General features: G+C 35.9%; 1 protein-coding gene across 2 annotated transcripts in view; it reads right to left on the bottom strand.

Annotated features, from left to right (window-relative positions):
- Positions 1 to 24148, bottom strand: part of ZFC3H1 (zinc finger C3H1-type containing) — a 44373-nt gene that overhangs the window by 13066 nt on the left and 7159 nt on the right. For both annotated transcript variants that reach the window (XR_014175728.1, XM_081957422.1), the window contains exons 4-23: positions 23615 to 23813; positions 23279 to 23505; positions 20698 to 20821; positions 17225 to 17322; positions 15079 to 15282; positions 13769 to 13933; positions 13321 to 13458; positions 12367 to 12485; positions 11903 to 12049; positions 9568 to 9742; positions 9300 to 9431; positions 7822 to 8370; positions 7489 to 7598; positions 5747 to 5878; positions 4052 to 4173; positions 3593 to 3694; positions 3385 to 3501; positions 2278 to 2461; positions 1494 to 1680; positions 259 to 450 (exon numbers count right to left, since the gene is read on the bottom strand). Coding sequence is in view for 1 of the 2 variants with exons in the window: in XM_081957422.1 (XP_081813548.1) it covers positions 259 to 450; positions 1494 to 1680; positions 2278 to 2461; positions 3385 to 3501; positions 3593 to 3694; positions 4052 to 4173; positions 5747 to 5878; positions 7489 to 7598; positions 7822 to 8370; positions 9300 to 9431; positions 9568 to 9742; positions 11903 to 12049; positions 12367 to 12485; positions 13321 to 13458; positions 13769 to 13933; positions 15079 to 15282; positions 17225 to 17322; positions 20698 to 20821; positions 23279 to 23505; positions 23615 to 23813 (3423 nt within the window). In the remaining variant the exon portion in view is untranslated. The remainder of the gene's footprint in view (positions 1 to 258; positions 451 to 1493; positions 1681 to 2277; positions 2462 to 3384; positions 3502 to 3592; positions 3695 to 4051; positions 4174 to 5746; positions 5879 to 7488; positions 7599 to 7821; positions 8371 to 9299; positions 9432 to 9567; positions 9743 to 11902; positions 12050 to 12366; positions 12486 to 13320; positions 13459 to 13768; positions 13934 to 15078; positions 15283 to 17224; positions 17323 to 20697; positions 20822 to 23278; positions 23506 to 23614; positions 23814 to 24148) is intronic.

Raw genomic sequence — 24148 nt, 5'->3', positions numbered from 1 at the left:
ATTTTAAAAGTAATTTATTTCCAGTCATCATTCTTGTGACTTTTGTGCATTATACAATAGTTGTCAAAAATGACTGGTGAACAAACAGGGATTCCTTTTTTCCCCACATTATTTGATAAAAATTAGAATGTTTCCATTGCTGCTCATTTTTTCTTTCTTTTTTTTATTCAGGGTATGCACTAGCCTCTGCAAGATATGTCAAACTATCAATAAATTTTAATTATTTGGATGAATTTATAACATAATATAAGCAAATACCTGAAATAATGCAATGGCGTTTTGATACTTTCCAGTAAAGAGACTTAAGTGAACTCTATACAGTAACATCTCCAGCAAATGAAAGGACGAAATATTCACATTCTCCTCATTCTTTGGAGCTTTCATCAGGAATTGTAGCATTCTTCCACATACATAATCCTTTCCATCATATGAGTTTTCAAGACTTAGAAACTGAACAATAGTTGGGAGAAAACATTCACTCTTAACCATAAGAATCGTTTTGGCTTATAAAGTAAAATACACAAGATTTCAAAAGATAAGATAAGCTCTTAAATTTATTCAGGTTATTTTTGAGACTTTGTGTCCCCAACTGTATCTGGGTGTACATGCTCTGGGTCCTTCCACAATACAGCGCCATTTAATGGGACCCAGAAACACGAGTTCTCTGTCATGGCACATGCCCTATGAAACAGCATCTTCTCTGAGATCCAGGAAGCCCTGATCCTATTAGCCTTCCAAATACCAATGGAATTAGGGATTGCGCGGTACTGCGCTCTCTGGGGGGCGGCCTGGAGCCTCCCCTTTAACCGCCCAGCAGTTCGGGGGCTCCCTTGTATGCAACATGTCCAGTTTGTGTGGGGTAAAAACAGATATTTAGGCAGCACAGAGACACTAGGTGGGAGGAATCACAGATGGAAAAGGAACAAGACAAGATACAAGGAACAAAAACCTCTAAGACCAAGTGGAGAGTCAAAAAGTTACTCCTTCTGGGCCGAAGACTGAGATTAATCTGGGGAGTCACGAGGAGGAAGCAGAGGGAGTGGCTTCAAATTTACCTCAGTCTCCAGGCAAATGGGCCATGTTAATAACCACATGTGACTCCTCCCACGCCTCACTTCGGAGACGCAACTTAGAACTGAGGAGAAATTTCCTGACAGTTAGAACAATTAATCAGTGGAACAAGCTTGCCTCCAGAAGTTGTGAATGCCCCAACACTGGAAGTCTTTAAGATGTTGGATAGCCATTTGTCTGAAATGGTATAGGGTTTCCTGTTGGACTAGAAGACCTCCAAGGCCCCTTCCAACTCTGCTATTGTATTATTGTATATTGGAAGTTCGACTTGGCAGCCATGTTTTTATTTCTAATGCTTATGGTTTTAATAATTTTAATGTGGTTTTTCTGCTGTTTTAATTCTTGACTGCGAGATACTCAAGATTTTGGTATAAGATGGGGAGGGTTATATGAATGTTTTAAATAAATAAAATATAACTTACTGTCCACCAAATTTTATAAGTAGGAGCATATTCCACTGCTGTCTCACACATTTCCTGCACTTCTTCCTTAAGCCCTCTTTTTGAAAACAGCTTGAGATAATGACACCAGATTTCAGAATTGTCTTTGTTATTTTCTAGTGCTCGGGCCAAAACATTTAAAGCTGAATCCAAGCATTCAGCAGATGATCTTTGTAAAAACAAATGGGAGACAAAACAATATTTTAACAAGATTTGTAGAGAGGCAGCCTTTTTGATATGTTGTTGAAAAAATTATAGTACCTTCAATTAACAGATTTATCATGATATAAACTTTCTTGCATTGCAGCATTTGCAACTAAGATTTGCTGCCAGATAACATTCTTAGAGTATTGCCAGTTATTTTCTGGAAAAAAAAAGTCTTCTCATGACAGTGGTTCCACAATTATCATCACTTTTAGACAGACATTTCCTATTTTATTCAAATACATTTTTAAAAAAGCAAAATAAATATTTTATTTCCATATAACCTTTGAAACCACTGAATTGTGTAATTCATTGTTATAACAAACAAGCCTTCCTACTACAAAGCACTGAAAATAAACAGGCTTTATCTTAGAATATACCAATGTTTTATTACCTTTACACTGGATTTATAACATAGCAATACAGCAAATTGTTTTTAAACAATAGCTTACTGTCTTTTGAGCAAGGGCACAAAAGACTTGACAAGCCATTAAGGGAGCATAAGGGAGAAGATACTGAGCAAAAGTACAACTGACTGATCTGCACAGTAAGAATTACCTACCCTTCATTTTGATTCAGGTACTTATAAGCAAGTTTGATCCAAAGCTGAACATTAGAAGGATTCTCGAGTACACTTGCTTCCAAGTTTGAAATGTCATCAGTCTCGTTGGTAAAATACCTCACATCATCTGGAGTCACAACAGCATCCAGAGCAGGAACACTTATTTTGTTTTCTTTTGGAGGAGCTAGAAATAAAAGTATTTTTTTTCTCATGACTATCATAATATCAAGGATTGAAATTATTCCTAATTTTAACTACAGGTAATCCTTGACTTACAACAATTCATTTAGTGACTGTTCAAAATTACAACGCCACTGAAAAAAGTGACTTATGACTGTTGCAGCATCTCCATGGTGACATGATCGAAATTCAGATGCTTGGCAATGAATTCATATTTATGACGGTTGCAATGTCCTTGGGTCCTGTGAACAGCTTTTGTGACCTTTTGACAAGCAAAGTCAATGTGGAAGCCAGATTCATTTAACCACCAGGTTATTAACTTAGCAACTGCAGTCACTTAACAACTGTGGCAGGAAAGGTTGTAAAGTGGGGTAAAACTCACTTAACAAATGAATCACTTAGCAACATAAATTTTGGACTCAATTGTAGTCATAAGTCAAGAACTACCTGTATTTCAGCAAGGTAGGCTGGCATGTGCAGCTGGCCTGCCTTCTAAGTTACAATGAGCTGCAGAGAAGAGGCACATTTAAGTTCCAGGGAAAAAAAAAAAACCTTAAAAATGTGTTTTCCCAATTTTATTTTGAAAATGAAAGAGTCAAAGAGAACTAACTCGTAGAAACAACAGTTTTAGCCTGTTTTACTAAAAATCTGACTAAATCTTGTTTTTCTGAGGATGTTAACAATTGTTGAATAACTGTCATTAATACAACAAGGATTCTGCTAGAACTGAGACAAAAGATTCTGAGTAATTATGTATTTTCTGCAATCAAGTTAGAATCAGCAATCTCTTGTTAACACTCAGTTTTGATTTCCCAACTTGCTTCTTACATTAACATTTATACAGGATTATGAGACATAAACCAAAAAACTATGTGAAGCATAAATAATTTTATAAATAATTTTTGGATTGCTATTTTCTGTTATTACCATATTTAATGGGGCCAGAAGATAGTTCCTCTTCATTGCTACTATCACTGTCTGGTGTTTTTTTCAAGTACTTTACTCTCCATTTCCTTTCTTCTTTCCAGGTTGTAAATGGAGGGGCTATTAATGAAAAGAGAAAGAAAAACTCCTCAAGCAAATGCAAAATGCATCTTAAAACACTTAACCATTGATACTGTTAAAAGTTACTTACTATGGCCCTTGCTTTCATTGATATTGCTAACTAGAAGAACAGCAATCTGATCCATTGCCATGCGATCTTTATTTACCCCGAACAGCTTTTCTATGTATTTTTCTGAAACAAGATGACAATATTGAAGTTTTACACTACAATCAAATTTTTACAAGAGTACATTCACACACCTAGGAAGAAACCCACAAAAAAATTGGTAAAACGTATTACAATGAAAATAAATACAAACGTAACTTTTATAAACTTGAATCTTTAACACAGTGAGTCACAATACCAATTAACAGCTTACATAAAACTAATACTGTATAATAGAAGGTTGCTTTATATTTTCTTATTATCTTATTACAAAGTAAACTGGAAGCATTAGAAAGCAACTTGTTTTTTACATGTAAAGCAAAAAATTTAACAAGTAACATTATAGAACTGAAAATCTTTATTGATATACTAATATGCACATACCTGTTGCGGTACTTATCTCCTCATCAGTACTTTTATCTGAACAGCCTATCAAACCTAAATTGTATGAAATAATATCCTCAAATAGCTGTCTCCTGCTAAGAGTGCAGTCTTTCATGTGTTGCCTAAAAGTAAATAATATACTTTTTACAAAATGTAAGAAGAAAAATTGTGAACACAGGATCACAATATGTGAAAATTTTAATAAACTATTTTAGCTATCAGAAGTTGAGAACAATTTGCTACATAACAATGCCCTTTTCTCATAAAAAACATTTTTAACGCTCCTTTGTAATACTCAGCTATATTAATACATTGTGAAGCATTCAATATTAAAAATTACATTTTGATAGTATTTTTTACAGCCAGATGGATTTTTTTTACAAACCTGCTGTATGGACTACCTTAATAAGCCAAAAATAAATCCAGTGAACAAAATGGATTTCAACACATGAAACATGAATTCTGCAATAAAATAAGCACTAATGATTCCCAACATGCTCCATCACAAACCAAATGTGACTTTTAGTATCATTTAGTAAAAATATGGAATAGGTAATTCTCCACTTACAATCATTCATTTAGTGACCATTCTAAGTTATTACATCACTGAAAAAAGTGACTTGCAACCATTCCTTGCGCTTACAACCATTACAGCATCCCCATGGCCATGTGATCAATGTTTAAGTGCTTGGCAACTGGTATATATTTATGGTTGCAATGCCCTGGGGTCATGTGATTGCTATTTGAGACTTCATAGCCAGCTTCAAACAAGCAAAATCAATGAACAGAAGCCAGCTCACTTAATCACCTCATGGTTCACTTAATAACTGCAATGATTTGCTTAACAAGCATGGCAAAAAAGCTGTAAAACTAGACATGACTCACTTAACAACCAGGTTGATCAGCAACAGAAATTCTGGTATTTGTTCTGGTGGTAAGTCAAATACTACCTATATAATCTTTTTTGTCTATAAGACTTCTTATGCATCCATCAATTTTCTATAAAAGGTGTTTCAAATACACACATATTCATATGTGAACATGAGAGTCATTTCTACAGAACTTGTTAGTGTTTAAAGCCTGGAGAGTTGTATTGTGGATGAATTTGAAATATTGGTTGCTTCTCTTGTTCTCTTTATATAAATCATATTCTATTGATTGATTGATTACATTTATATACTATCCATCTCACCATCAAGCAACTCTAGGTGGCTTACATTAATGGTAAAAGCTGCAATATAAAATATTGAAATAAAAATATTACTATTAAATTTAGCTAAGGAAAACTCAATATACAGCAGGATGGAGGGAGAATCTTCTCTTAATCCATTTAATACCTCCAATATGGAACGCCCTGATTAGGACCCCAGTATACAGGTGATATAGATGATAGATAGATAGATAGATAGATAGATAGATAGATAAGATAGATAGATATAGATAGGCAGACAGACAGGTAGACAAGACAAGACAAGACATACATATCTTTTAAGTATGAACGTACCTTCTTCAAGTTAATTTTATAGGCACAAGTGGAAAACAAGCATGATTTTTTAAAGAAATATGTCACCATATTTAATGATTCTTAAAACTGCTTATGTTGTCTTTGCTCAAACAGTCTGACAATAACAAATTCATTTCAACTCTACAGGCAATAATCTGCAATCACTTAATTTACGATATAAAGTAACTCACCATTGGCACTCGTCGTCATTGCATGTGCCTGTTAAATCAAAACGGCAAAAACACTGTTTGGGTTCAATCTTATTGCTGTAGGATACTGAGCTGAGGTAAAGTTTTTCTTTTGTTCTAAAATAAGGACTAAACCTAAAAAACATAAGTAAAATCAAATACTTGTCATCAAGCAAATATTTTTTTAAAGCAAAAATGGGAAAAGTACTAAATTGCATTCAAATCAAAGATAACTGTAATCATAATAAGATACTCAAAATATCGTTTGTTATTCAGTCCAAAAGGAAGATCAATTGTTCTTATGCAAAGAACCTGTTAACAATAAGATTAGCTGGGATTACAACAATTGACCAAATTGATACATACATTGGTAATGTTTTTATCTAAATGGTATAATCCAATGTCGACACTGGAGATGGTTTTTTAAAGTCTAAGTTCCCCAAAAAAGCAAGGATGCAGAGGAATTTTAGTACATTTATATGAAAAGAGAGACTACTACATTTAGAATATGAAAAATGAACAGAAAAAACAATGTCAAACTAGTGACTATGTGGGAATGGATGAGAATAGAGACAGAGCAAGGTCAGAGTAAGTGTATGGAATATTTAGGTAAGTGTACTACACTGCTTACTTTTGGCTAACTCAAGACAGCCATCTACCTTTTAAAAAAAATACAGAGCAAATATATTCCCCCTGTTTAAAATATGTCCATCTCCCACTGATTTTAGAATAGAGACCATTTAAAAGGAGCTCAGCATTGTATTTCTCAACTTTTGAAAGTGCATTTGGACACCAATTCTTATAAACCTTATTTCCACCCTCAGAATAGTATGTATTTTAAATAAATACAGGTAGTCCTTCACTGACCATCAATTGCTTAGGTACCATTTGAAGTTATATCAGAGCTCCCCAATAGGGTACCAAATTCCAACAGCTGCCCCTCACCACAATCAGATAACTATATTTTGCGCATTTGGAAACTGTCCCACATTTACAGTTGTTTGCAGCACCCTGCAATCAAATGACCATGATTTACTTTCCCCTTCCCACCAAAAACAATATTTAGTTCCATTCTGGGTTTCAGTAAAACCTCCCAATAGCGAATGAGTTTGCTTTCCGACCATGGCATTTATTTTACAATCATGGCGTTTGCTTTATGATTGCTGCATTTGCTTTCCAACCGCTGCAAAAAAAAGTCATAAAATAGCAATAGCAATAGCACTTAGACTTATATACATACTGCTTTACGGTGCTTTACAGCCCTTTCTAAGTGGTTTTACAGAGTCAGCATGCTGCCCCCCAAAATTTTGGTCCTAATTTTACCCACCTCAGACAGCTGAGTCAACCTTGAGCCTGGTGAGATTTGAATTGCCAAATTGCAGTCAACTGGCAGTCAGCAGATGTAGCCTGCAGTACTGCATTCTAACCACTGCACCACCGTGGTTCATAGAGTTGTTCACATGATGAGTCACTTTTATGACAGTAATTGACAGGCTCCATCACGGCTATAAGTTGAGGACTTCCTGTACTTTTCTCTCTAGTCCTTCCCCGGTCCTTGTACTAACAGTGCAGTTGAGTTACATTTTTCCAGTATAACCCAGTTGCTTCTAAGACAACATATATTTACACCTACTTTGACAACAGGACATTTTCTGATCACATTAGACATTCCCATGTATGTTCTAAAACAACCCTATAACAGTATCCACTGGTGGCAAACAATGTTAACAACTCCATGTTCATACCTGTAAGATTTAAAAACAAGAAGAGGACTATGATATGGTCCAAATGGGTATGGCTTTCCTTCTGTTTGTTTATTTGAAGCTGTGAATTGGTCTATATCCACTGTTATTTCCTAGAAAAGAGTATAAGTGTACATATGTTGAAACACTATATGAAGATTCACACCATAGAAATTAAAAATGTAATGCATCAGAACTAAGATTAGAATCTTCCTACTTTTTCAGGAATAGTAATCAAGTAAAACAAGCTAATGAATACTAGCCTAACTCCTATTCTAAGCATTATTAACTATAAGTTGAAGTCATCAATTTTTTATTATTTAATATATAACTTACTTGACCACGAGGGTTTTCTTCAATAGAAATAATGAATGGTGCATTTTTTTCCAAGACTTCTTTCAAACCATCAGCTTTCACATAAAGATTTTTTAGTTCATCAATATTCAGCCCCAAAAAAAGCTCTGGTTGTTCTAATGTCTTTTTAGAAAGTTTGTTTGCAGCTTCTTGCTTGGGAGTGTCCACATGTTTAAAATTAGGTTTAGTAAAAGAATTTGATTCTCTGAAAGACCTTCTTCGTTCTCTACTACAATTGGATGAAATTTCATCATCAAAACAATTCTCTTCAATATCCAAACTCAATTTGTCTTGTGTAAGATCATGAAGGGAAGGCTGAGGTAGTGCAAATTCAGATTCTTCTTCTACAGAAGGGACAATAGTTAGCCGATCCTTACTCTGGTATGCCTGGGCCTCTTTTAGTTGCTGAATTTTCAGGGCATACTCATGTTGCAATTGTTGCAGCCTTTTTTTCTCCTGTGCAATCAACTCTGCAGAATGCTTCTTTGGACTTGATGAAGGTGATTTCTCGAGTTTCAATGTTTTGTTTGGCTGCAAAGAAACAGATCTCTCTCTCTCTCATGAACTCAATTATGGGCAAGATAAATTAGAAACACAATATTTGACTAACTTCACCATTATTATTTTTTAAGGAAAATTTATATGTTCAGCTGAAAAGTGCAACATTTCGGCATATTTACAGAAGTTCAACTGAACCATTCTACAATAAGTATATTTATAATGACCCACAGTTTTACTGACTACAAGTGCTCATTTGGCCTCTCACAGACTGCCTCTTCACCCCAGTCATGTGAGAAAGATTTTGTAGTTAGCTTGAGCCTCTCAGGTTTTCAGAACATGTACCAAATGGCTAGCAAGCATAGTCCTAAGTCTCCGTTTCTTTCATTATGCTATGAAGATGTTAAGAGGGAAGATAAAAAAGAGGAAAAAGTAGCATTTTGCTTATTGCAAACCTCCAACAGTCACTGGCTTACTACAACTTCCTTTCTTTTTCTTTTGATCTATCTGGGCAGAAACAGCAAATACTTTTTGGCCTCCACTACCTGCTGTATTCTGAGCACCGAACAGCTCTATTCCTGCTAATTATTGAGCTGTACTGGGTCTGGAATATGTTTTGATACTAGATGCAACCCCTCCGTTCTTGTCTCAGTCCTAAGGATAGTAGTAGCCATGTATATTTTAAGGCACATTATAGAGGTAGACAACAAGCTTATTTTGCAACAAGCTGCAAAATAAGCTCAAATCCTCCTTCAAAATTAAAGTTGAGGGGTTCATGGGATCACACTAACCAATATTCAAATTGCAATATTCTGTTCAGTTTTTCACATACATTTAAAATTTATGTTTTATAATTAATTTGTAAATTAATTTTCATTCATATTTCACCTTGTTTTCTGACTTCAGGCTAGAACAGTGACTATTTCAGAACAATAGTTCTTAAATTTGAACAACAAACTTACTCCAAAATGGCTGTGTTCAAGTTTTCGTTTTCCGATTTCTTTGCTAGCCAGGGCTTTGGCTCGAGCAAGTTCTTCTCCATATTTTAATGCCAATGCTTTCTTAACTGTTACTCGTTGCTGTACTCTGTGAATCTGAAGCATTTAAACATTCTTCAATGAATTCTATTTTCCAACCAAAAATTTTAAATTAAATTTTAAAGACTCTTAAACACATCTAATAAGATAAGCAACTCTTTAAAATACTACATTGCATTTTTTACATACTTACTTGTTCTTGAAGTTTTTTTAAAAATATCTTATTAGCGTTTAGTACTTTTTCCGTTGCTTGTAGCTGTTCATTAAGCTTAGCAATTTTGCTTTCAGCAAGACGAACAGATTCTTTCTTCTTTGCCTCTTGCTGCAGAAGATGTTTTAACACAGACTCATCCTTCATCAAGAGAAGTCTAAAGAGAACAGTTACATTCTACATAAAAGCTCTATATTATCAGAACCACCATCAAAAGCAGCTGAAGTCTACCACATATTTTCATGATTTTTGATACATTTTCTTTCAATTAGCAGACTATGTTTAACAATAGAATAATATTATAAAACAATAAATTAAAAAGGGAAATCTTTTAAAATTATAAAAAAATGACACAATGATATATTGCAATCCAAATAGTGGTTTTATATATTTACATCTATTGGCCATTTAACTTCAGAATCAACATTGTAGTCTAAAATTTGTATCTAATTTAGCAAAAGTTGATTGTGAAAAGATATACAAAGCTACAACACTGAACTTTACATATATTTATTATGTATGTATCACAATTCCCACCAAGTGAGCTAGTGTTTTTAGGGGGGAAAGGGAGTATTACTATAAATATTATTTTTAATAATGCCAGCATGTGTCTATAAATAAACTCCATAATGAAACTAACTTTATAATATCATATTTAGCAGGAAATTGTGTTATAGTAAAGAACTCAAATGTGTTTACATAATTCCTTAGCTTTTCAACACTTAAGTTATATCAATAAATTAATAATACAGATCTTAAATGTCAAACATATTTAGTATCAAACAGTACTTAAAGTGAAACATCCAAAATTTGGAAGAACATCACATTTATGTATGAAACTGATGCATGAAAATGTGTTGCCATTTTTAAAATTAAAATTATTATCACAATACAAATAAACCACCAGGGTCCCTTCCAACAGTTATTCTGTTATAAAGCAGCTGTTGGAAGTTGGAATATTCAGTTTCTCATAAATTGTTAAGTCACATATTTTCTAATTTAAAAATAACAAAACACATAAGCAGACAGTGCATTGATAGTAACTATATAAACAAACTTATTTCCAAAAGTTGCAGTAAACTTAACTCCTTTCTCATTAGAGATATATACTAGGTTAGCAGCAGTGGTGGGTTTCAAATCCCGTTCCAACTGGTATGGTTGAACGAGGCTGGCAGCGTCCTCATGGAAGCGCACAACACACACATGCATCTTAGCGCCTCCGTGACGCTCCAACTGCTCCGCAGAGTATTGCGCAGGCACTGTACGCACCATGCGCGGCAGCACAGAAGCTTTAAAACACAGGTAAGGAGCTCGGGTGGGCGGGCCCTCTGGAGCACCGTACCGAACGGTACCCGGTGCTCTGGACTGGCTCCGGTACGCCCGTACCGGGGCATACCGCCTGCAATCCACCAGTGGTTAGCAATAACATGTGCACATTGATGCCGATTGCTGCCTCGGCACGTCATGTTTTTGCCCTCCACACGTCGTGTTTTTGGTCTCCGTGCATCGCATTTTTGACCGGTTCCAGGCAGCAGAGATTGGCTGAAAATGCAACGCGCAGAGGCCAAAAACAAGGGGTGTAGAGGGCAAAAACACAACACACAGAGGTGGCAATGTGCTGTAACTATCCTGGCATCCCAAAATGGGTCTAAAATAGAGTGCGCAGAGGCCAAAAACGTGACGTACCGAGGCCAAATACGCAACATGCGGAGGCGGCAATGGGCTCTGGCGATCCCTGCAGCCTGGAGCAGCTGATTAGTGGTATTCTGGGAGGCCGATCCAACCATCAATCAGCTGTTTTGCTAAATCAGGCTGCGATAAAGTGCTGACCATGCTGTTTGCTGCAAGGATGCTATCCAGATGAATACCGATGGATGCTGGCAGGCAGAGGCAGATTTTTTTCTCTAGTTTTCTTCCCCAAGAAAGGTAGGTGCATCTTATAGTCCGGAGCATCTTATACTCCGAAAAATACGGTATCTGTCAAGGATAGATGGTGGACATTATAGAGCCAGTTTTGACTACTGGTTAAGTCAGCAGGGTAGAAAGTGGGATTCTGAGTAAAGTGCAAATCCTTCCTTAGGAATGAAAGCCAGCTGGGTGACTTTGGGCCAGTCACTCTCTCTTAGCCCAACTCACCTCACAGGGTTGCTGTTGTGCTGGGGAAAGTAGGAGGAGGAAGGTATGTTGGATAGGTTGCCTTATTTGTAAAAAGACAGGATACAAACAAATAGTGTAATAACCAGCAAAATATAAAAGATTAACCCTTTTCTCCTAAAAAACCACAATCCATAGAGATGATCACAGGGAAAAGACTTACTTGTGCTTTTTGAGTTTTGCCTCTGCATCTGTAACTTGCTTCGTTACCATGGCTATCCTACCAACTCCATCAATTTCAACATCAGAGTTTACAGGAGATGAACTTGTCTTCAAAGGTTCAGCTATTATCAAGCGTTGCTTCTCCCGACTAAAAAGATTTGAAAACCAGTTTTTAAATGTTTCAAATTACAGAAATTCAGAAATCAGAAAAAAAATTCTGAGAAAATAGAACAATCTCTGAAAAATAAGCTAAACCCCATTAGCAGAACTTAAAACTAAAATGACCAAGTGAATCTACTCAAACAAGGGCAGCAATAATTCAGAGATTACTTTAAACAATAATTTGTTTTTTATTTGTTACATCATTTATTCATTGATTTATTAAACTTGTATGCTACCCATCTCACCAGAGGCAACTCTATGTAGCTTACAGGTATACGGTATCATACAGTATATTAAATATACCTGGCAATCTCTTCTTTTAGAAGTCTATACTCTATTTTTTTTTCTTCTGGTAAAGCCTCAGGAGTTCTCACAGGATTATTTTCTTTTTCTGACTTTAAAGGTGCTTTGGGTTTTGATGCCTGCAACAAAAAGACCCAAGAAAGGAACCTAAATACAGTATTAGAAGTTCAGAAGAAAAGTTATTTTGAATTCATTTTTACATGGTATAGTTTTTTCAGGTCTATATACAGTACTTCCCTTCAGCCGTACTTCCTGGGAATTCTAGTAGTTACACTTCCAACATATATGCTTGTGAATATGGATTTAGGAGACAAGAGAACAGCAAGGTAGCACTAACTAACACTGAGGAAAGGCCCAATAATATTTCAGGGCTCCTTTCCAAAGGTATGTTCTGAAAAACTTTGAATGCTTCATTCTCTCCTACCATGTCAAATCTTTTTCCAACATGTGCCATTCTAAGGAATGGTCCAATTCCAAAACTGTCTCTTTCAAACAGATAATTTCTAGAACATCTCAGAGATCTTTAAGTTCGTAAGATACAATTCTGAAAATTGCTCCAAATATGGCATGAACCAGAAGGAAACTGAAAGTTCTATTTCCTCATCAAGGATTTTTCATATTCCCAGTAAAGAACCATAAAAACCAGGCAACTACCATAATCTACAACACAGAACCATGAAAGCAAATAGTAAAATGGAAAAAAATATAAGTACATGAAAAGGGCCAATTCTGGCTTTTAAAATAGTTTTTCAAATTTAATGCTTTTCAGAAAGCAGAACCATAACTCAGAGTGACTTTTCCCCAGAAGATGATTCTGAAATTGGTTGCTCTATTTACAGGTTCAGAGGAACAGCTATTTTACAATATTTCTTTTAATAAAAACTATCCTATAATGAAAGACAGGTGCACGGAGTAAGAAATGTGTGGCATACATGGCAGCACTCATCCATTTACCTCCACAGTTCTTCTAGCTTCTTTGATCATAGATTCTAGACCTCCAAATTCATTACTAGTAGAGTTAGGTTGTTCTGCATCTGATTCACTGTCATCTGAATCATTCAATGTAACAACAACTGACTTGTGCTTTGGAAGCTGCAGAAATAAAATTACCAGTCAAAGAATATAACAATTTTGACTGAAGATAACAGCAAAATCTAGTATTATTTGATTTTTAAATGTACACTGAACTTCCATTTGTTAGAGAAGAGCATGTTAACCACTAGCTTTTTCCAGTTGACTTTAATTCTTAATGTACACAAATCTGAAATCAGCTTTCCTCAGCCTCTTTTATCATCTCAATTGAAAACAGAAAAAAACAAAATATTCAATTTTAGACACTTTCCTCATATGACAATTTATAAAACACTTTAAAATATGAAGGAATTTTTAAAAAAATTATTACCGCAATGACTGTTCGGGGGGGCCTCGGTACTCTAATAATTTTTGTGTTCTTTATACGAGGTTGACACACAGTATTAATACTGACTGCTGAAAGATTGCTTCTTGGCACAGAATAAGTATTATTGGGAAACGGTGGAGAAGGTGGACTGTTATTATTTGAGTTTTCCTAAAAAAAAAAAAAGATCACAACACTTAAATATTGTATTAAAATTATATATTAAAATGAATAAACTGTTCACACTTTATAGGTTTCTCTGTATATCAATGTTTAAAATATTGTGCAATTATTTAAAAGTAGGAAACTTATAAATCTTTCATCACCCATTAACTTTGATAATGTCTGCCATATGACTAAAATCAGATATTCACCAAAATCCCCCACATTATTCAATCCTGCTAGATTCAGTATAAACTTTTTAAACAATTAGGTATCTGATTCAACAAATATCCAGCTATTTTTTTAAAAAGCACTTTACGGGATTCAGGGATGTACAAAAATTGTATTTATCTTACAGGCTTTAAGAGATAAACAAAAATCCCTACTTTTTTTAAAAAAAAATGGGTGCCTATTTGCAGCAGCCCTGGACTCTTTGAAGATAAGGCTTCTTTCTCATACCACCCAAATTCAGCATGTGATCACACAACATATTCACTGTAGTCAATGTAGGAACAGTAACAACCTGAGTAATACCAGAGGAGCCCAAAATGCGCTGGATTTTCCAACAGTTTAAAAAAAAGTTGTAAGTACATTGTAAAACCTGCAAACTGCAACGATCTTCCCACTTCACAGATCTCTTTCTGGGGTGGCCAATACTAGCTGAATTTCATTCTTGTTATTCCTTAAGGGGGGCCTGGTGCTCTCTGAACTTGGTTGTTTTCTTGCAGATTGTTTCATTACCCAAATTAGGTAACATCATCAATTCTAGACTAATCTTTTTTCTTCCTAGCTAGTCTAGCATTGATGACATTAGTTTGGGTAATCAAATGTCTACAAGAAAACAACCAAGCTCAGAGAGCACCAAGGACCCCTCATTTTAACTGGGGTACAAATATTCTCCTTTACTGGTAATCTTTATCCACAGATCCATTCTTACACCCAATTTGAATCTAAATCTCCCATTTTGATTATACTGGGTTTATAGCAGAGTTATTTTAAATCCTTAGTAAATAGCGGAAATGCAGAAGAATCTTTAAAATTCTAAAGAACTCATCATCTTATCTGATTTCTACCATATATCTTACTTTTCCCCAAACAAAACAAAATGTACTAGGGCTGCCATCTAGTGGCAGTATTAAAAACCTATTAAATACCTCTGGTTTGAAAGCTCGTTTGTAAGCTAAAGATTTAAGTAGCTCTTCCCGTAGTAACATTTCTTCTTCTTCCTCCTCATCTGCAAATGGAGGTTTTGGGGGTTGTTCAGGTTCTTCAGGTGGAAGAGGAGGAAGAGGTGGTGGCGGTTCCAGAGAGACAGTTGAAATACCCTCCATGTACAATTGGCTAATTGGGGGTAGAGTCTAAAAAAAGGTTAAAGAAAAAATACATGTTATTGCTACTAAAGGTTCTCCAGTACTATGTTCTTCTCACCTCACAGATGGAATTGCTTTAAGACAGTGATGGCGAACCTGTGCCACGCGTGCCACAAGTGGCACGCGGAGCCATTTGTCAGAGTTCACCTTTTTGAAAGCTATTTTTTGCCTTCCCCAGGCTCCAGAGGCTTTATAGGAGCCTGGCGAGGGCGAAAAGAGCCTCCCCCGCCCCCCCGGACGCTTTAACGCTTAAAACCACCCTCCGAGCAAACCAGAAGTCACTTCCGGTTTGCTCGGGGGGTGGTTTTAAGCGCTCCGAAGGCTTCAGGGACCGTCCGAGGCTTCCCTGATGCCTTCGGAGCGCTTAAAACTACCCTCCGAGCAACCCGGAGTCACTTCCGGTTTGCTCGGAGGGTGGTTTTAAGCGCTCCGAAGGCTTCAGGGAAGCCTCCAGATGGTCCCTGAAGCCTCCGGAGGGCCTCTGGGGGGTTGGGGGAGGCTCTTTTCGCCCTCCCCAGGCTCCTATAAAGCCCCTGGAGCCTGGGGAGGGCGAAAAAAGCATGTAAAAATGGGGGGGGTCGCGCGTTGTGTGCACATGTGCACTGGGGGTCGCGCGTTGCATTATGGGTGCGGCACGCCCGCACTCGACCCCCCTGCACTCCCCCCACTTGTAACACACGAGCCAAAAAAGGTTCGCCATCACTGCTTTAAGTCATCTACATGGAGTTGTCTTTGAACATTCAGTAGTTGCCCTATCCACTAACTAGGGACAGTAGAGCTAGAATCTTTAATATTGGGGTGGGAACTGCAATGATTATCGATTTGCTTCTGGTCCCATATTAAAATGGTGATCTCTTTTAAGGGTTACACAGTTTGGTGCCCAGATATTCTCAAGTGTACTGTGTGGTTTCCAAGGTAGACCATGTATTCCCATCTTGCATTAAGTGAAAGATCCCTTTAATCACAGCTGCCTTTACACTTTGAAATATATTAGCGTATTATTCGGAGTATAAGATGCACCTAACTTTTGGGGAGGAAAACAAGGGAAAAATCTCTGCCTCCCAGCAATTTGCCTCCTTCCAACAAACAGTACAGACAATATATACTGTTTGTAGTGTTATATTTCATACTATACTTGTACAGTTGTTGTTAAAATGTGCTTTCTGGAAGTATAGTTATTCTCTGCTATTTAAAAGAATAGCACTTTTTAAAACAATAGCACTGGGCCTCTTCAGATCAAGCATCTATTTTAAAAAGCTTCTTCATTTTGTTAAGTTGTCTAGAACAATAATAAAGCAGTCTTTAAAAAATAAGTCTAATAATTTGAATATTCTATAGGCATTTATAATTGTTGACTTACCTCCTTGCAGCAAACAGCCTGATTAGCACAAGAAAAAAAATCTGCCTCCCATCAATTTGCCATGTGGAGCAAACAGCTAGTTTCACTTTCAATTTATCTTGCTCATCAGCTGTTAAGAGGCTGCAGGGATTGCTAAAAATTGCTGGGAGCAGAGGCCAAAGGATGGGGGCTGGTGGGTGGGGCTACATTCGGTGTATAAGGCACACCCAAATTTTCACCCTCTTTTGGGGGGGGAAGGTGCCTCTTATACTCCGAAAAATACGGTACTCCCAAAGTAAGGTATGCAGCTGATCTTCAGCATAAAGCCATTTTATCAAGCTTTTCTAGCACAACTTTTTTATACAATACTGATGATTAGTAGTGTTTTCAAACAAGGAGAGAGCAGAAAAGCTGTTTCAGAACTCCTATTATAATAGGTACTTTAAAAGAGAATTCTCAAAATGGCCAAAATGAACATACCAATGCAAAAAAAAATGCACAAAGAACTTCCATAATTGCATGTTGGAGGCATAGAAAAACATATTCTTAGATTTTTCTACTTCAAAAATTTTATTTTGTATTATCACTTACTGAAATCTGTGGTGTAAGGGTCAGTGAGATTTGTTGAATAGCAGAAGGAAAATATCCAGCAGGACATTCAAAATAAGGAGGCTGTACTGGAGAAGATGCTAGAAAATATTTATCAGAAAAAACTATTGTTACTACAAACTACCATTTATTTACAGCAGCAATCCCCAATCATACCATGATGGAAGAAAGAAAATTATAACTATGCAAAATAAATGTCACAATTTAAACTCCAAGCTTATCTCATTCATTAATTGAATAAAAAGATGAAAGATACCAGGATTCAATTAAAAATTATTTTTACACATGCATTATTCAGCTTCATGCTATAATTCTTCAGTTACATTTCCAAGAGAGGGTGTGTGTGTGCGTGGGGGGGGGGAGAGAGAGAGACAGACTGTCTGTCTGTCTCTCTATCTGCACAAACCAAGCAAGAAGAAATTTTAAAATTGAATCTTAAATCTGTTCCATAACAATGCTACAATATAGTGGAGAGCTTCCAAAAATGGGGGGTAGAACTACTTTTCTCCTTCTGATGAAGACCTGATTTCACTGCCAAAGCCAGCTCTTTGGCAGCACTTGCTCCCTAGATTGAAATGGTTACAGTAAAGGTAAAGGTTCCCCTCGCATATATGTGCTAGTCATTCCCGACTCTAGGATGCAGTGCTCATCTCCATTTTAAAACTGAAGAGCCAGCGCTGTCCAAAGACGTGTCCGTGTTCATGTGACCGGTATGACTAAATGCACGGAACACTATTATCTTCCCACCAAATGTGGTTCCTATTTTTCTATTTGCATTTTTACATGTTTCCGAACTGCTAGGTTGACAGAAGCTGGGACAAGTAATGGGAGCTCAGTCTGTTAAGGGGCGCTAGGGATTTGAACTGCCGACCTTTCTGATTGACAAGTTCAGCGTCTTAGCCACCTCATCCAATTGAAATGATAGCAACTAGGAAAGATCCCAGATGACTATTGGACGATCGTACTACTTGCCTGTGAAGAGAAACCTGGTTGGTTGCAATTCATGAAAATCAGCTGTTTGGATTTTTAAGGACATCTTCTTTTTAATATAACTTTATGAATTTGGTTTTGCTTTTGACATATTTTGAATGTTAAACATCTGGTTGAATACTGAACTAACTATCCTTTACCCTTGCTGGATTATGTGATTTTTTTTTTCTTAATGGTTTTGAAATGGATCACTTTCGTTTTCATTTCATGGAAATCGATGGCTCAAAAGTTTCTTTTTCCATAATGAAAGTGCTTTGATTTACACTGGACTGTTATAGTAAGGAATGTGTATTTCACTAGCTTTTATAAGAACTTTGCTGTTTTACTGTATTTTATTTCTGAGTATTTCTCTAGTTCTTTTTTTTTATTTACCTCAAAGAGACAATAAACTTTTCCCTTTGTCTCTTTTACTTATTTTCTGTTATGGGAAAAATTATCTCAATCTCTCTTGCAACTTGTTGTGTAAAGCACTGTTCTTGAGAGGAATTCCCTATGGTTTTTTTGGACTACATTAAAAATGAAAACATTAAAACTTCCTTGGAAGCCTTCAGGAAAAAATGCTTTTTAACCGCTAAGCTTTCTTTGAAAAATTGGATAAAAAGCTTAATGAAGCAATAACAATTATATATCAATCTAAAGAAGACATTAGGCAGGTAATAGCAGAATTAGATTTGTCATTGGATGGATTAGAAATTGATTTGCTACTGACAAGAGTTGGAGAAGGAATTACTGAAAAATTACAGACTTGGTGGAAAAAGCTGAAAGGCCTATGAATCCAAAAAATTCTGAGATACCTGAATGGAGTGACGAATTGGACTTACTTAAGAAAATTTATGGACATTTAAACTCCATAGCATTTATACTTATATGGAGTTACCTACAACAGAGATCTGAGACAATGACTGTAATGGTTAAGGCTGAAATAGAAGTCGTTGCAGAGGGTTCTGAAGTGGGTTTCTACTGGTGAGGTTACCTGTTACCTGTGTCTTTTTATAGTAGATGATCAAATTGTTTGGGTAAACAGATTTGTGGAAGCTTATATACTATAGATCTGTTTTGCAAAAGGGAAACTACTAATATAATAATATTATATTTATAATAAATATAGTAATAGATTTATTGGTATTCAACTGGAAAAAACAATATATGTGCAATTTTATGCATTTACTTTTTTTTTGACCTGATTAGTTCTTGTTTTTTGCAAGTTTGCATTTTAACTTTTGAATAAAATATTTTTTTAAACAAGAACAACTCTATAATATAGTTTATATGGCATAATTTAAACAAAACTGATTGGACAGAATAGACAGAGGGATTGAAAGAGAAAGATACACACACAAACAGTGCCACCGATAAAATAGTATCTGAACACATCATTCAAAATAAGAAGCTATTTTCACACAAAAAATTGCCCATAAATATACTGAATAACATAGTTATATATTTTAATATATATTGTCTACAATAGGGGTATCAAACACCAGATCCAGCCTGCAGGATGCGTAGATCTGGCCCACGGGGCCAGCCTGGAAACAACAAAGGACCTGCCCGCAGTGCCTCTGCCAGCAAAAACGGACCTCAGGAAGGCCTGAATAGCCCTCCCAGGCTCCACTTTTGCCTGAAACCGCCTCCTACAGCCCTCTGCCAGCAAAGATGAAGTCACACTCCCCCCTCAAAGCTCCGTTTTCGCTGGCAGAGGGCTGCTGGAGGCCACTGCGGCTGAAAACTGGGTCCAGGAGCCCATTTTTGCTGGCAGAGTACTTTGGCCACCACAGGTGCCCCAACACAAGTGATGTCATGCTGGCACGCCCACCATGGCCATGCCCATCCCGACCCCTTGAGGTCAAACAAAATCCTTTTGCGGCCCTCAATGAAATCGAGTTTGACACCCTTGTGTTAAACTTGTCTACAACAAACAGAGGAAAAACAATGGAAAAAATAAAACTCCCAACAAAGATAAAACGGGTAAAGATGAATGGAGAGGTTGAAATCTTGAATGAAACTACTTTTTATTTCATTTACAGTACAATTCCAACATATATATCCTTATAAAAACACTTCAGAGTAAGTTAAGCTAAGGAAATGCTTTTTTTTCCAAATTGGTCTATCGAATTATGTTTCCTTCTAAGCAGTATATGGGACTTAGAATGTTTATTTATTAGAAAGAAAGAAAAGCACCTTTGTTTTATTTTTACCAATAAATCAAAATGTGATACAATAGTACCACTGTAGCATTTTTTTAAACCTTCACTTGACATTCCTAAACTACCTTATTTTATTCATAATTTTTGTGTTTTGCACTTGATGCAGATGCAAAATTGTTAAGGCATTCCATTTTAATTTAAATCAACAAAACATTTTAGTAGTATTGCATGCAGGAATTAATAATGATCAATTACATATAGGATGCAAATATAAAAAGGCACTATTAGGAATAAAGCATAATTGCAAAAAGTAATACTTACCAGGTGAGTTGGTTTCACTTTCTGTGTCCATAGCAACTTCATCATAATTATCATACTGATAAATTCCTCCTGCACTCTCAGTAGATTGCTTATCTAGGGACCTTCTCAAATCTTTATCTGAAGACTAGACAAAGTATATTTATTAATCATATATGTACTTCAAACAATCAAATAGTTTTCCTTCTCCACTGCTAATAAAACTAAAAACTGCCTGCTTTACTACAAATTGCTTTCAGGAAAAAAGGCTATAATGGTGCTATGCAAATTGATTTTCTTCTCATACTTTTTGCTTACAACTCCCACAAGGCTTACTTATTGACAGGTAAACAGAGAATATAGATACCATGGACCAAAATTTCTGAAGGCAATTAGATTGCCAAAATAACTTTGTACAGATGGTCCTCACTTAACAATCATAACAGTCATTAAATGAGATGCTCATATGACCACTTTGCTCAACAAATGCAATCCTAGCTCTCCCAGTTGTGGTTGTTAAGCAGATAGAATGAAAGAGCTGCTTGCCCTCCTTTGCCAGGCAGCTCTTTTGCTCTGTGCATGGAAATAAACTCTTTCCCTGAGCAGGCTGAATGAGGCTTGGACAGATTCAAGTCCCATTCACCTGCCCTGGGAAGGAGTTCCCTTCCATTCATAATGTAAAAGAGCTGCCTGCCAAAGGAAGGTGGAAGAAAATTCTTTCCCGGGGTGACATGCACAAGGCTTGGATCTTTGGTTTAGCCTGTCAACATAGGAGTCATTCCCTTTCCCTCAAGTGTAGGACTCAGCTAGATTTTAAGAGTGAAAGAGCTCCCTGTGAGATTGGTTCAACACCATGCAGGGCAGAGAGCTCATAATGATGATTTGCAATATTTTTTGTAACATCCATTGGGTATGCTGTATTCCCCTAATAACCACATGGTTTTCTTAAGAACCGTGATGACTTGCTTTATGACCATTGTAAAAGTGGTTATAAAATTGAGTCAGGTCAAATGGTGAGTCTGTTAATAATTACTCCAGTGTATGACCAAACATCTGAGCATAATTTTGTTCCAAATTGAAGACTACTTGTAATTCATATCCTAGAAATAAGCAGCTTTCTGAGTAACCTCATCCATTTCCTTGTTCTCTACCAATCACTGCTTCTCCAGGCAAAAATACTTCTAGTAGACTGGTAGGGCAAGTAGGTTTTTCTTCTGTCCAAACAAGTACTTCTGCAGAAGTACACATTGCTTCTATTTTTTTAATAGGATTATGACCCCACTAATGCCTGGAAAAACCATTAGATAATACAGAAGGCCTTTTGTATCTTGAAGACAAAGTCATGACTGTTAAAAATCAGCATAGCTTTGCCAAATTATCATGTGAGATACATATTGTCTCCTTTAACAAAGTAACTACCTTAGTGAACAAGAGAACACTTTGAAATAATCTATCTCATTTTCAGTAACAATTTACCTCAGTTTCTGAGAAGTTTCTGTATGATGTTCTCATAATAAACTGTTAAAAGTGAAATCTGATAGATTCAAAACTGGGTGGCTAACCATACCGACAGCATTAATGACTTTATATTAAGTTGGAGAGAAGTAACTACTAGTGTTTTTCAAGAATGTGACCATATTATTCATTGATCTGGATGCAATTAATAGATTGCTTATGAAATGTGCAGAATGTTTCGTGAGCTTGTGGTGAACTCCTGCACTGGTCCCATTAAACAAAGATTGGATCACAAAGATCCAAAACACTATATATACATATTACATACATATTGAATAGAAGCAGTCTTAGAATAAATCTAGGAAGAGGTGTTCTAGTTTTCAATTCCCCCCAGTCAATGCTTCTATTCTTTGCAGAATTGAAAATATAAAATATCCCTATGTGTTATATATTTACGATGTATTTCTTCAGAATAAAATGCTGCTATTTATAAAAGTATTAACACTATTTTTGGTAATCAATTTAATGCTTTGAGAATGTTATTTACTGCAAAGCAATGTACCAACTTAAATTTTTGGTTTATAAAACATTTCGTATTTACAATGTTATCAATCTGAATCAGCATTCCCCCATGATTCATGAACCTCATACTGACTTTACTAAAAAAAAACACAATATTGAAACATGGACCTTTTCATACACCATTTGGAAGTCTTCTGTATATTCTTCTATCTTTTATTAATTGCTGGGATTTTTTCATTGTTGTTAACTTTGCATGCCTTCCAGAATCATTTTGAATTGGGCATTGTTACAAATCAATAAATTAATTTTATCACCTACATCTCAAAATGTAAGAGATAAATTTCTGTCTATCATGGGTATTACATGATATTCCCTATTTCTATTTTTTTTTACAATTTTGGCAGCTATCAGACAACATAGTTCTAGAAAACAGATCAACAAAAGAAATATTTTAGCATTAATGGGATAGAAAATTAATGATACATGGCTTACAAAAAGTAACTTACAAAGTTTCCAAATGTATATATTTTAAAAAGATACACAATACACAAGTTGTAATATTTTACATGGTATCACTAACAACCATTTGTGTTGTATTCCTTAGAAAAGGTAGTATGTATGTAAATACCTTGCTTCTTGACCTCATCTTTCCACCAACCAGCTTCATGAACCTATTATACTGTTCTTCTTGATTTGAGAGATCACGAATTTTTCTAATTTCCTCTTCTCTTTTTCTTCTTTCCTCCTCTTCATCCTGTTTCCATTGTTCTTCCTCCTTCTGACGTCTTTCTTGTTCCTTTTGCTGCTGTAATTTTTTCCATACCTTTGTCTGCTGTTTTCTTAGAGCCTGCTTAGCTTTAAAAGAAAATTATTTAACTATGCTTTCACCTCCCAAAAAACCCCATAGAAAATCTACCAAAAATGTATCTTGTAAAAACCACCATTTACTAGGTTGATTATTTACCTGCAGTACTTGGCTTTTTGGCAGAATGAGATTTTGTACTGATTTTGCCTTTTTGCTGTACGGTTTTTGCTTTTGTTAGTTTTTCTTTGCTTTCTTTCATTACTTGCTGCTCTTTCTGCTGCCACTTTTTACTAGCAGACTGAAGAGCCAGTAGTCTTAGCTGTAACTCTGATACTTCTTGTTCCTCATCCAACAGTTTCTATTATAGAAATAAAACAATAAATAAACACTTTAATTCTTCATCCAATTGCAATATCTAACTGGGCAGAAATCCTGCCTTTCACTGAAGTGGCTTATTATGTGAAAACCGCAGGAATTAGGGAGAGTTGGTTTAATGTCCAGGTTCCAACTGATAAACCCAACCAAGCAAGCACTGTTGAGATGCAAAACTTTATTGAGTACATCGTATCGGCAAAGATTGAAAGCAAAACTAACTATCTAATTCCCGCGGTTTTCACATAATTAAAGAATAGAATCTCCCTTCCTCTATTACTGCAGGTCACATTGTCCAATTAGATGGCCAGATATTGTTAT

Source organism: Natrix helvetica (genome assembly GCF_964273705.1).
Source record: "Natrix helvetica genome assembly, chromosome: 6".
Classification (NCBI taxonomy): Eukaryota; Metazoa; Chordata; class Lepidosauria; order Squamata; family Natricidae; genus Natrix; species Natrix helvetica.
Note: the sequence above shows the minus strand (reverse complement) of the source record. Positions and strands in the feature narration are given on the sequence as shown.